The sequence below is a fragment of the Mandrillus leucophaeus genome, unplaced genomic scaffold (assembly GCF_000951045.1).
Source record: "Mandrillus leucophaeus isolate KB7577 unplaced genomic scaffold, Mleu.le_1.0 Scaffold514, whole genome shotgun sequence".
Lineage (NCBI taxonomy): Eukaryota > Metazoa > Chordata > Mammalia > Primates > Cercopithecidae > Mandrillus > Mandrillus leucophaeus.
This window is the reverse complement of record NW_012105520.1, coordinates 721256-731603: the sequence shown is the minus strand read 5'-3', so window position 1 is coordinate 731603 and position 10348 is coordinate 721256. Positions and strand designations below refer to the sequence as shown.

General features: G+C 42.1%; 1 protein-coding gene across 1 annotated transcript in view; it reads left to right on the top strand.

Annotated features, from left to right (window-relative positions):
- AKAP13 (A kinase (PRKA) anchor protein 13) overlaps positions 1–10348 on the top strand; it is a 281731-nt gene that overhangs the window by 91522 nt on the left and 179861 nt on the right. The window contains exons 5-6 of the mRNA XM_011996449.1: positions 1942–2137; positions 5201–8378. Coding sequence (XP_011851839.1) covers positions 1942–2137; positions 5201–8378 — 3374 coding nt within the window. The remainder of the gene's footprint in view (positions 1–1941; positions 2138–5200; positions 8379–10348) is intronic.

Genomic DNA, 10348 nt, shown 5'->3' with positions numbered 1-10348 from the left:
GCATGTCTGTAATTTCTTACATCTTTAGTTTCTTCCATTTCAAAACATGGTAATGATCTCAAATATAACCTTCCTCCCAGAATCTCAGGGATACTTTACCAATCTATTGTTTGCTTCGGTGAGATTATAATAACTGTGATATAGGTTGGGAGGCCAAGGTGGGTGGATAACCTGAGGTCAGCACTTCAAGACCAGCCTGGCCAATGTGACAAAACCCCTCTACTAAAAATACAAAAAAATTTGCTGGGCGTGGTGGGACGTGCCTGTAATCCCATCTTCTCAGGAGGCTGAGGCAGGAGAATTGCATGAACCCGGGAGTTAGAGGTTGCAGTGAGCCAAGATTGCATCACTGCGCTCCAACCTGGTCGACAGAGCAGGACTCTGTCTTAAAAATAAATAAAATAAAATATGATGTGATATGGGATGTTCAAAGGTGTTAATGTTGTAAGGAAAGGAAAAATAACATTTCAGATAAGGAGGAAAGGGTTGATGGAAAGCATAATCTATTGTAGTGCCTGATCTTTGAGCTGCTAGGAACCTCATCAGAATGCTGTTTGAGGAGTGTTTTCGTTATGTTTAAAGCTTTCAGAGAAAACAGGATTTTCTGATAAAAGCAGAAAAATAGAAAAAAGTAGAAATGTTTTTCTACTTTTAAGAAGGGAAGGCTTACTAGGAATTTTTTTTAAATGAATGAAAGAGTAGAAGGAGGAAGAATAGGCAGTATCCGTGTGTGATTGCTCTGTGCCAAACACCATAGATGTAGTTTTTAATGCACATTTTCTCTAATTCTCAAAACAATGCTTAGATTATAATATCTGTGTTTGCATATTATGAAATTAAGGCTCAGAAAAGTTAAGAAATTTGTCTAGCAGCATATAGCTGGGAAATAAAATTTTGTCCCCAGTAATCTCTAACTCTGTATAGCATACTGTGTATCAAGCTAATGAGAAAGAATAGTGACACCCACAGTTAGGGCTTCAGACATTTACATTTGTGCTGAATGTAGAAGAGGGTGCTTAACACTTGAAACGCATGCTCAGGTACAGTAGTTAAGTAATATGAGATTGTGTGGGGTATCATTGTGTGCCTCATCCCTGTTGATTGTATGCCCCAAGATTCTTTCATCTGCTGTAAAAGCATAGCACAGATTATGTATTGTGTCACAGCAGGCATTACGGGCATGGGTATGCCTTCTGGAAGCAAGAGTGGAATCGGAGGTGCTGTAGCCTTTAGAGGAGAAACCCACTTGCCTCGTTTAAATCAGTTGGCATATAATGGTGGAAAGTTGTTATATACGTTTATAATGATATGAGTTGAGCAAACTTGCTACGAAGTTTAAGTTCTTGGAACCAAGTGCTTTATTCCAAATAAGATGATAATTATATTGACAAGTGTTGAACAATATGTCATCGTAACAGTTTTTCTTTGTGTAATTGACTTCAATAATCTTGAGGGTGTTTTCTGCACCTGTTGTTAGAAAAGTTGGAGTGCCCTTATAAGGGTTGATGTGAGTGGTTCTTCTCTTCCCATTATCATCAACTGTAGTTAGCATATGGTCTACTTTATTTTAAGAACACCTCTTAATATGCCTTGATTTTGTTGAAAATCAGGCTAAAACCATCTTCCTTGCACTTCCTCATTACTTGGTTGTTAGCATAATATTAACTATTATTAGATCTCAGACATCTCTTTATCTTGATCTAAAGAACATTGTTAGGGCTAGGAGTCCTGCAGTTTTCATTTAACCCATTTGTGATCTCTTGTGAGGAGGATGGAGCTATTAGTTATATGCCTGAATCATTTGGGAGGTATATATACTAATTTTTGCTGCTGAACCTCAAAGAACAATCAGGTTGGAAATATGAAGTAAGACCTAGAAGGTTAAGCCTATGTCTGGGAGGCAGAATATATATGCATTAACCAGAGATTGCTTGCGTGTAGGGAGAATGCTGGAGAACCAGACTCCTGGAGCAGTTTATCCTATGAAATACCGTATGGAGACTGTTCTGTGAGGCATCATCGAGAGTTGGACATCTATACATTAACCTCTGAGTCTGAATCACATGAACACCCATTTCCTGGAGACAGTTGCACTGGACACATTTTTAGACTTATGAACATCCAACAGCAACTAATGGTAAGTCAGAAAGCTTTTATTTTTAAGTGTGTGCATGTGCATGTGTATGTTTTGTATGTGTGTCCCCACCCTCCTCCAATGAACCTTGATATAATTAGAACATAAAAATACTTTCCTGGCCGGGCACAGTGGCGCATGTCTGTAATCCCAGCACTTTGGAAGGCCGACACAGGTGGATCACTTGAGCTCAGAAGTTTGAGACTAGCCTGGGCAACATGGAGAAACTCTGGCTCTACAGAAATTAGCTGGGCATGGTAGTGTATGCCTATAGTCCCAGCTACTCGGGGGTCTGAGGCAGGCAGATCGAGTGAGCCTAGGAGGCAGAGGTTGCAGTGAGATGAGATGACACCACTGCACTCCTGCCTGGGTGACAGAGCAAGACCTTGTCTCAAAAACAGAAAAAGAAAGACTTTCCCCAAAGATTGTGAGAGCTGTAAAGCAGTGTTAGCAGTATTAAATGTTACCACTTACAGATCAGAGCTAGCATTAAGGTTGTAGCAGTAAGGGGACTGAGAGGTTTTTTTCATTGGTTTTGGGAATAATGAAAGACACATATTTCAGGTACAGAAATATGCAACAACTAGAATTAAATTATCCCAGCATGAAAGGATGTTTGTCTGTGGTTGGCTTAACTTTACAAAATGAAAGAAGCAAAACAGTTTCTGAGATTGTTGCCAAAGAACAAGAACCAAATTTAATCAGGAGTATTTTTATAACTATTTTATTGAGTGATGATATGTACCATTTGAATATAGTATTACTATATTTAAATCAATAGTTGCATGATACAAAGATCACTAAAAAAAAGAAAAGATTTTATAATCCACTCAAGTCTTCAAGATAAAGTTGTTGCCAGACATAAAAACATTACAGACTACCTGTTAGCATTTATTACGAATAATATAAACGTCATACGTGTACATCTCTCTTGGCCATAACATCTGAAAGGCTATGTTTGGGTAATTTTTCCACCCAGTTTATTTCAGAGCTGATTTGATTTGGAAACCACTTGACAATAATTTCATTTAAGGTCAGCTCAATGCCAGAGGCTTCTTTGGGAGCATGCATTATTTGAGACCAGCAAGCCAAGAAATTCCATAAGGTTATGTGATGCTCCCACTTTTGTGTTTTAGAATTGTGTTTGTTCCAGAGCAGGTGACATTTCATTTTCCTCTGAGTGAACTTCTAGGCAATCAGATTTTTCCTTAGAGCTCTTTTTACTAGGTGAATGGTAGTCCACTTGAAAATACAGTTTTGCAGGTACCAAAGCTACCTGCCAAGATATGGGAATAATTGGCAGGCAAATACGAGAAATTAAAACTGTGGGAACATACATGTGTTACTTTCTTCAGGCAACACTACTGTTTCTCCAGATTTCTGTTTTATAATGTTTACTGTTTATTAAATTTAATGACTTCATTTCCTGATTTTTAGGAGACTGTCGTACTCTCACCAGGATTGGAAATAAGCCAATTTTGAATACTCTTAAGGAACCTAACACAGAAGCTTTTAGTGAAAGTCCATTTTGCTTGTACACTCTAATAGAAAGACTTTAACAAGCATGACACATTTTATACTTGTATGTATAAACTTTTACAGTAGGCTCAGTAAGATAGGAATGGTCTGATGATGGAATCCTGTAAGTGCCCAATATATTCACTGAATGAGTAAATGAATGAGAGGATGGATGGCAGTAGATATGCATATTATTGCAGTAGATCAAGTAATGAGTGGCAAGCAAACCAGATGTTTGGAAAAATAGATTTTAAGGGTTGAGAAAATAGTATTTTTGTAAGAATTTTTGAAATGAAGGTAAATTCACTAAAGATCACCCGTATTTGTTTTTCTCCATTTTTCCTAAACCTTGCTGCATGCACATGAGATTTTTGCATGTTTATAAACTTAGATTAATAATTTTTTTCTAATTGCAATATGGTCCTCATAGTTAATAATGGGTGGTATTTCTTCCATCAGTTTTATGAACCATGATTTTCTTAATCATTCCCATGCTGTTGGTTGTATCTGTTTATATTTTTAAAATACTTTAAAGTTGCAAAATCCATTTTTGAGATTACATATAGTATCCATAACACACTCTGACAGTATATAGGTGTGTGTTCTCATTTATTTTATATTTAGTATGTTCTGGTTTTATCAAAAGGTAAAAGAATACCTGCCATGCCACTGTTCCTGAAATTATGAACCCATAACTCAATGGTTAAGTTAGATTGGTTGGAACATATTTTGGGGATTAAAGGACTCTGAACTCCTCAGTAAATATTTAGGGCACAGGAGCATTGGCTGCACCTTGTAATGGAAAAGAGCTGGAATTTGTTTTTACTTGTATATATGAGGCAGGGCGGAAATAGGCTCTGCCCCGCTGAAGACAATAAAAAATATAGGTGGGACACAGTGACTCACGCCCTATAATCCCAGCACTTTGGAGGCCAAGGTAGGAGGATCCTGTAGGCTCAGGAGTTGGAGAACAGCCTGGGCAACATAGTGAGACACCATCTCTACAAAAAATAAAACAATTAGCCAGGTGCAGTGGTACACACAAAAAATAAAACAATTAGCCAGGTGCAATGGTACACACCTGTAGTCCTAGCTACTCAAGAGGCTGAGGCACAGGGTCACTTGAGCCCAGGAGTTCGAGGCTACAGTAAGCTATGATCACACCACTGCACTCCAGCCTGGCCTCAGAATGGGAGATCCCATCTTAATGTTAGCGACTCATTTGAAGATATTCACTGAGCTTTTTAAAAATAAGGTTTTTGAGACTCAATTTTAATCTACTTCCTAAAATAAGTTCAAAATTTAGAAAATAGATATTTCATATATCCTAATCCATTTTGAACATCTCAGTGTATAGGCAGATATGAGAGGAGAGTAATATCAGAAATAAGAGGAAAGTTATTTGTATTCTTTTAGATTAGCTTATCATGTGACCTTAGAAGGGCCAGAATGGAAGTGAGTTCTGTCCAACAGGATTTTTGCTCAGAGGTGTCAGTGACATCTTCTCCTACGAGGAGTTTTTTAAAAGTGTATTTCATTTCCTCCTAGAAAACAAACCTCAAGCAGATGGACAATCTTATGCCCTTAATGGTGACGGCACAGGATCCTTCCAGTGCCCCAGAGACAGATGGCCAGTTTCTTCCCTGTGCACCAGAGCCCACGGACCCTCAGCGACTTTCTTCTTCTGAAGAGATCGAGAGCACTCACTGCTGCCCAGGGATCCCTGTTGCACAGACTGAAAGTCCCTGTGATTTGTCAAGCATAGTTGAGGAGGAGAATACAGACCATTCCTGTAGAAAGAAAAATAAAGGCGTGGAAAGAAAAGGGGAAGAGGTGGAGCCAGCACCTATTGTGGACTCTGGAACTGTATCTGATCAAGACAGCTGCCTTCAGAGGTTGCCTGATTGTGGAGTAAAGGGCATGGAAGGCGTTTCGTCCTGTGGAAACAGAAGTGAAGAAACTGGAACAAAATCTTCTAGAATGCCCACAGACCAGGACTCCCTGAGCAGTGGAGATGCTGTGCTGCAGAGAGACTTGGTCATGGAGCCAGGCACAGCCCAGTATTCCTCTGGAGGTGAACTGGGAGACATTTCAACAACAAATGTCAGTACCCCAGAGACTGCAGGGGAAATGGAACATGGGCTCATGAATCCAGATGCCACTGTTCAAAAGAATGTGCTTGAAGTGGGGGAAAGTACAAAGGAAAGATTTGAGAACTCTAATATTGGCACAGCTGGAGCCTCTGACGTGCACGTCATAAGTAAGCCTGTGGATAAAGTCAGTGTTCCAAACTGTGCCCCTGCCGCCAGTTCCCTGGATGGTGACAAACCTGCTGAGTCTTCACTTGTATTTAGTAATGAAGAAACCTCCATTGAAAAAACAGCAGAAACAGAAACTTCACAAAGTCGTGAGGAGAGTGCTGATGCTCCAGTAGATCAGAATTCTGTGGTGATTCCAGCTGCTACAGAAGACAAGATTTCAGATGGATTAGAACCTTATACTCTCTTAGCAGCAGTCATAGGTGAGGCAATGTCACCCTCAGATTTAGCCCTTCTTGGGCTAGAAGAAGATGTAATGCCACACCAGAACTCAGAAACAAATTCATCTCATGCTCAAAGCCAAAAGGGCAAATCCTCACCCATTTGTTCTACAACTGGAGACGATAAACTTTGTGCAGACTCTGCATGTCAACAGAACACAGTGACTTCTAGTGGCGACTTGGTTGCAAAACGGTGTGATAACATAGTTAGCCAGCCTGAAAGCACCACAGCAAGGCAACCCAGCTCACAAGATCCACCCAATGCCACCCACTGTGAAGACCCACAGGCTAATACAGTCACCTCTGACCCTGTAAGGGATACCCGGGAACGTGTGGATTTTTGTCCTTTCAAAGTGGTGGATAACAAAAGCCAACGAAAAGATGTGAAACTAGATAAATCTTTAACAAATATGCTTGAGGTGGTTTCACATCCACATCCAGTTGTCCCTAAAATGGAGAAAGAACTGGTGCCAGACCAGGCGGTAATATCAGACAGTACTTTCTCTCTGGCAAACAATCCAGGCAGTGAATCAGTAACCAAGGATGACGCACTTTCTTTTGTCCCCTCCCAGAAAGAAAAGGGAACAGCAACTCCTGAACTACATATGACTACAGATTGTAGAGATGGCCCAGACGGAGATTCGAATGAGCCTGATACACAGCCACTAGAAGATAGGGCAGCAGACCTGTCCACGTCCTCCACTGCTGCAGAGCTTCAGCGTGGGATGGGGAATACCAGTCTCACAGGACTTGGTGGAGAGCGTGAGGGTCCCGCCCCTCCAGCAATCCCAGAAGCTCTGAATATCAAGGGGGACACTGCCTCTTCCCTGCAAAGTGTGGGTGAGGCCACTTTGGCTTTAGATTCAGTTTTGACAGAAGAGGGAAAACTTCTGGTGGTTTCAGAAAGCTCTGCAACTCAGAAACAAGATAAGGATATAGCAGTGACCTGCTCCTCCATTAAGGAAAATGCTCTTTCTTCAGGAATGTTGCAGGAAGAGCAGAGAACACCACCTCCCAGACAAGAGACTCTACAATTTCATGAAAAATCGGTCTCATTTGATGGTGCCAAGGACAAAGCACTTCAGCTAAGTAATTCACCGGGTGCACCCTCTGCCTGCCTTAAGGCAGAAACTGAACATAACAAGGAAGTGGCCCCACAAGTCTCACTGCTGATTCAAGGTGGGGCTGCCCAGAGCCTGGTGCCACCAGGAGCAAGTCTGGCCACAGACTTAAGGCAGGAAGCCTTGGGTGCAGAGCACAACAGCTCCACTTTGTTGCCATGTCTGTTGCCAGATGGGTCTGATGGGTCTGAGGCTCTTAATTGCAGTCAACCTTCTCCTCTGGATGTTGGAGTAAAGAACACCCAATCCCAGGGGAAAACTAGTGCCTGTGAGGTGAATGGAAATGTGACGGTGGATGTTACGCAGGTTAATGCTCTACAAGGGATGGCTGTTCCCAGAAGAAAGAATGTATCACACAACACCCAAGACATCCTGATTCCAGACGTCTTGTTGAACCAGGAGAAGAATGTCATCCTGGGTTTGCCAGTAGCTTTGCGGGACAAAGCTGTGACTGACCCACAGGGAGTTGGAACCCCAGAGATGGTACCTCTTGATTGGGAGAAAGGGAAGCTGGAGGGAGCAGACCACAGCTATACCAGGGGCGATGCTGAGGAAGCCCAGATAGACACTGAAGCACATCCTGTCCTACTGCAGCCTGCTGCCAAAGAGCTCCCCACAGACATGGGGCTCTCATCCCATGATGATGAGGCCCCAGCTGGCGCGAGGGAAGTCCTGCAAGCCTTGCCCTCAGGCGGGGAAAGGAGCACTCCCTCTCTACCTTGCATGGTCTCTGCCCAGGCCACACCTCTGCCTAAGGGAGCAGACTTGATAGAGGAGGCTGCCAGCCGTATAGTGGATGCTGTCATCGAACAAGTCAAGGCCGCTGGAGCACTGCTTACTGAGGGGGAGGCCTGTCAAATGTCACTGTCCAGGCCTAAGTTGGGTCCTCTCAGTGAAGGGCTAGAGAATGCTTTTACAGAAAAAGTGAGTACTTTCCCACCTGGGGAGAGCCTGCCAATGGGCAGTACTCCTGAGGAAGCCACAGGGAGCCTTGCAGGATGTTTTGCTGAAAGGGAGGAGCCAGAGAAGATTATTTTACCTGTCCAAGGGCCTGAGCCAGCAACAGGTAAGCAAAACATAATACAAAATTAGCAGTCTGAGCAGCAGATTCCCTTAAGAGTCACTGTGGTGTCCTGGTAAAAATATAGGCATCTTTGTTGTTTTGAGGTCTTGCACTCATTGGGTGGGTAGTGAAGTTAATAGTCACCACCATCAGGAGAGGCACGTCATCTCAGGGTTGCACAGATTTTGTTTCCTGTGTTGTAGACTTAACTGCTTGGTTGCTTAAGCTTATAAACACTCTTATCTGTCATTCTGGAGGGGTTACAACTTTGCAAACCTGGAAAACAATGCCTAGATCACAGGTATTCCAAAATGATGAAGGAATTTAGCAGATGTTTTTATTCACATGGCTTAATCCTTTTCTCTGGTACCATAGAAAACAGTGCCAAAAAGCTGTGTTCTATTTACAAGCCTGAAACTCCCTTCCTCCCCTGTCATCCTAGTCTGTATTCTGAGCAAATTTAGAGTCAGAGTGGTTTCATGAACAGCTATAAGTATTGTTCTAACCTGACATCTCAACACCCAGAATGGTGGTATTAGGTCATTGGTTTTTTTGTGTGCTTTTATTTTATTATTATTTTTTTTGAGCTAGGAGTGTTGTTGACAGGGAACTCCTTCCTTTTCCTGCTTGGGGAACGGACCTCTAGTTCCATTGCCTGTTGCTTTTGGGCAGCAGTCTGGGAATTCAAGACCCTGCACAGTGCAGGGGATAGGATGCAGGATTTCCGCCCAAGCCCAGTCTGCTGAGCTGCTGTCACAGGGCAGACCTTGTGTCTGCTTTATCTTGGTGAAGCAGCTGCACTGAGCAGATTGCTCACACAGCAGCCTGTTCCATCTGTGGGTAATCATGTTCCGAGACAGCAAAGAGAAACCGCTATTGCTCGGTGGAAATAAACTATCTGAATAAAACTTCTTATCCGGGGTTGAGGCTGAAGCTGAAACGGGAGTCGGACACAATCTTGACTCTTGAAGTCTTTAAAGGTCAGTTTGATGCACACTTTTATACCACCACCTGTTACCAGCTGTAGACGGAATACCCATCTCCATGCTTGCCCCTAGGCTTTTGTAGGTAAGAAGTAGCCTGTTTTGTCTTTATTGTTTATTTTTGCTGTTCTTTTCAATTTTTGAAAATCCCTTTACATATATGTATTAAGAGTGTGGGGGAGGGTTATGGAGAGAAATGAATCAATGGAGCAAAAGAAGTTGCTTTGGAAGAAGCACAATTTAAATACAGTGGTCATTTTCCCTAGTAAAGGGCTTTTAGCCATTTATAATCTTTTCCCTCCCCAGTTGAGGGATTTAAGGAATCCCAGGTAGAATTTTTGATGACTTTAGCTTTTTAGTTTTATTAATGTTTTGGATTGTTAGTGATAAATATTTGTTGACTGTTGTCTCAGAGTTTAAATGAGAAGGTCTCTACTTTTTTAAAAGAAAGCCACAACAACAAGTCTATTTTGGGGGCCCTGGCAGGTTGGCATTTCAGAAGAATGGGAGTGGCTGTAAGCTGATGCCTGGCGATGTTCTTTTCATTTGGGTGCTGCGTCCTTGGCCACATGAGCTAGAATTATTTCTCTTTCTGGCTCAGTGGTCAGAATTTAACTCAAGCAAGTGTGAACTCTGTGGGGATTGTGTCTGTAGTATCCTATGAGAAAAAGTAAAAACCAGGGAGAATTTCAGACTTTGATTTTTATTAGCACTTATAGTACAGTTGGTAAGAAATGATGGATGTTTAGGATGTTGAGGTTTTGAGAAGGAAGAAAAAATGTATGACCTTTCAGCAGTATATATGGGCTTGGGGTTGGTAAATTTTGTGTAGGTGAGTTACTTGTCCTGTTACCAAAAGGAGTCATACTCATGGTCTCAAACTACAGAGGAACTCAGTACTCATGGTCTCAGACTACAGAGAAAGTAGCCAGTCATGAAGAAATTGGTGCTTTCTTCAGAAAATGGCCAGGATTGGGAAAATCCCTGGTC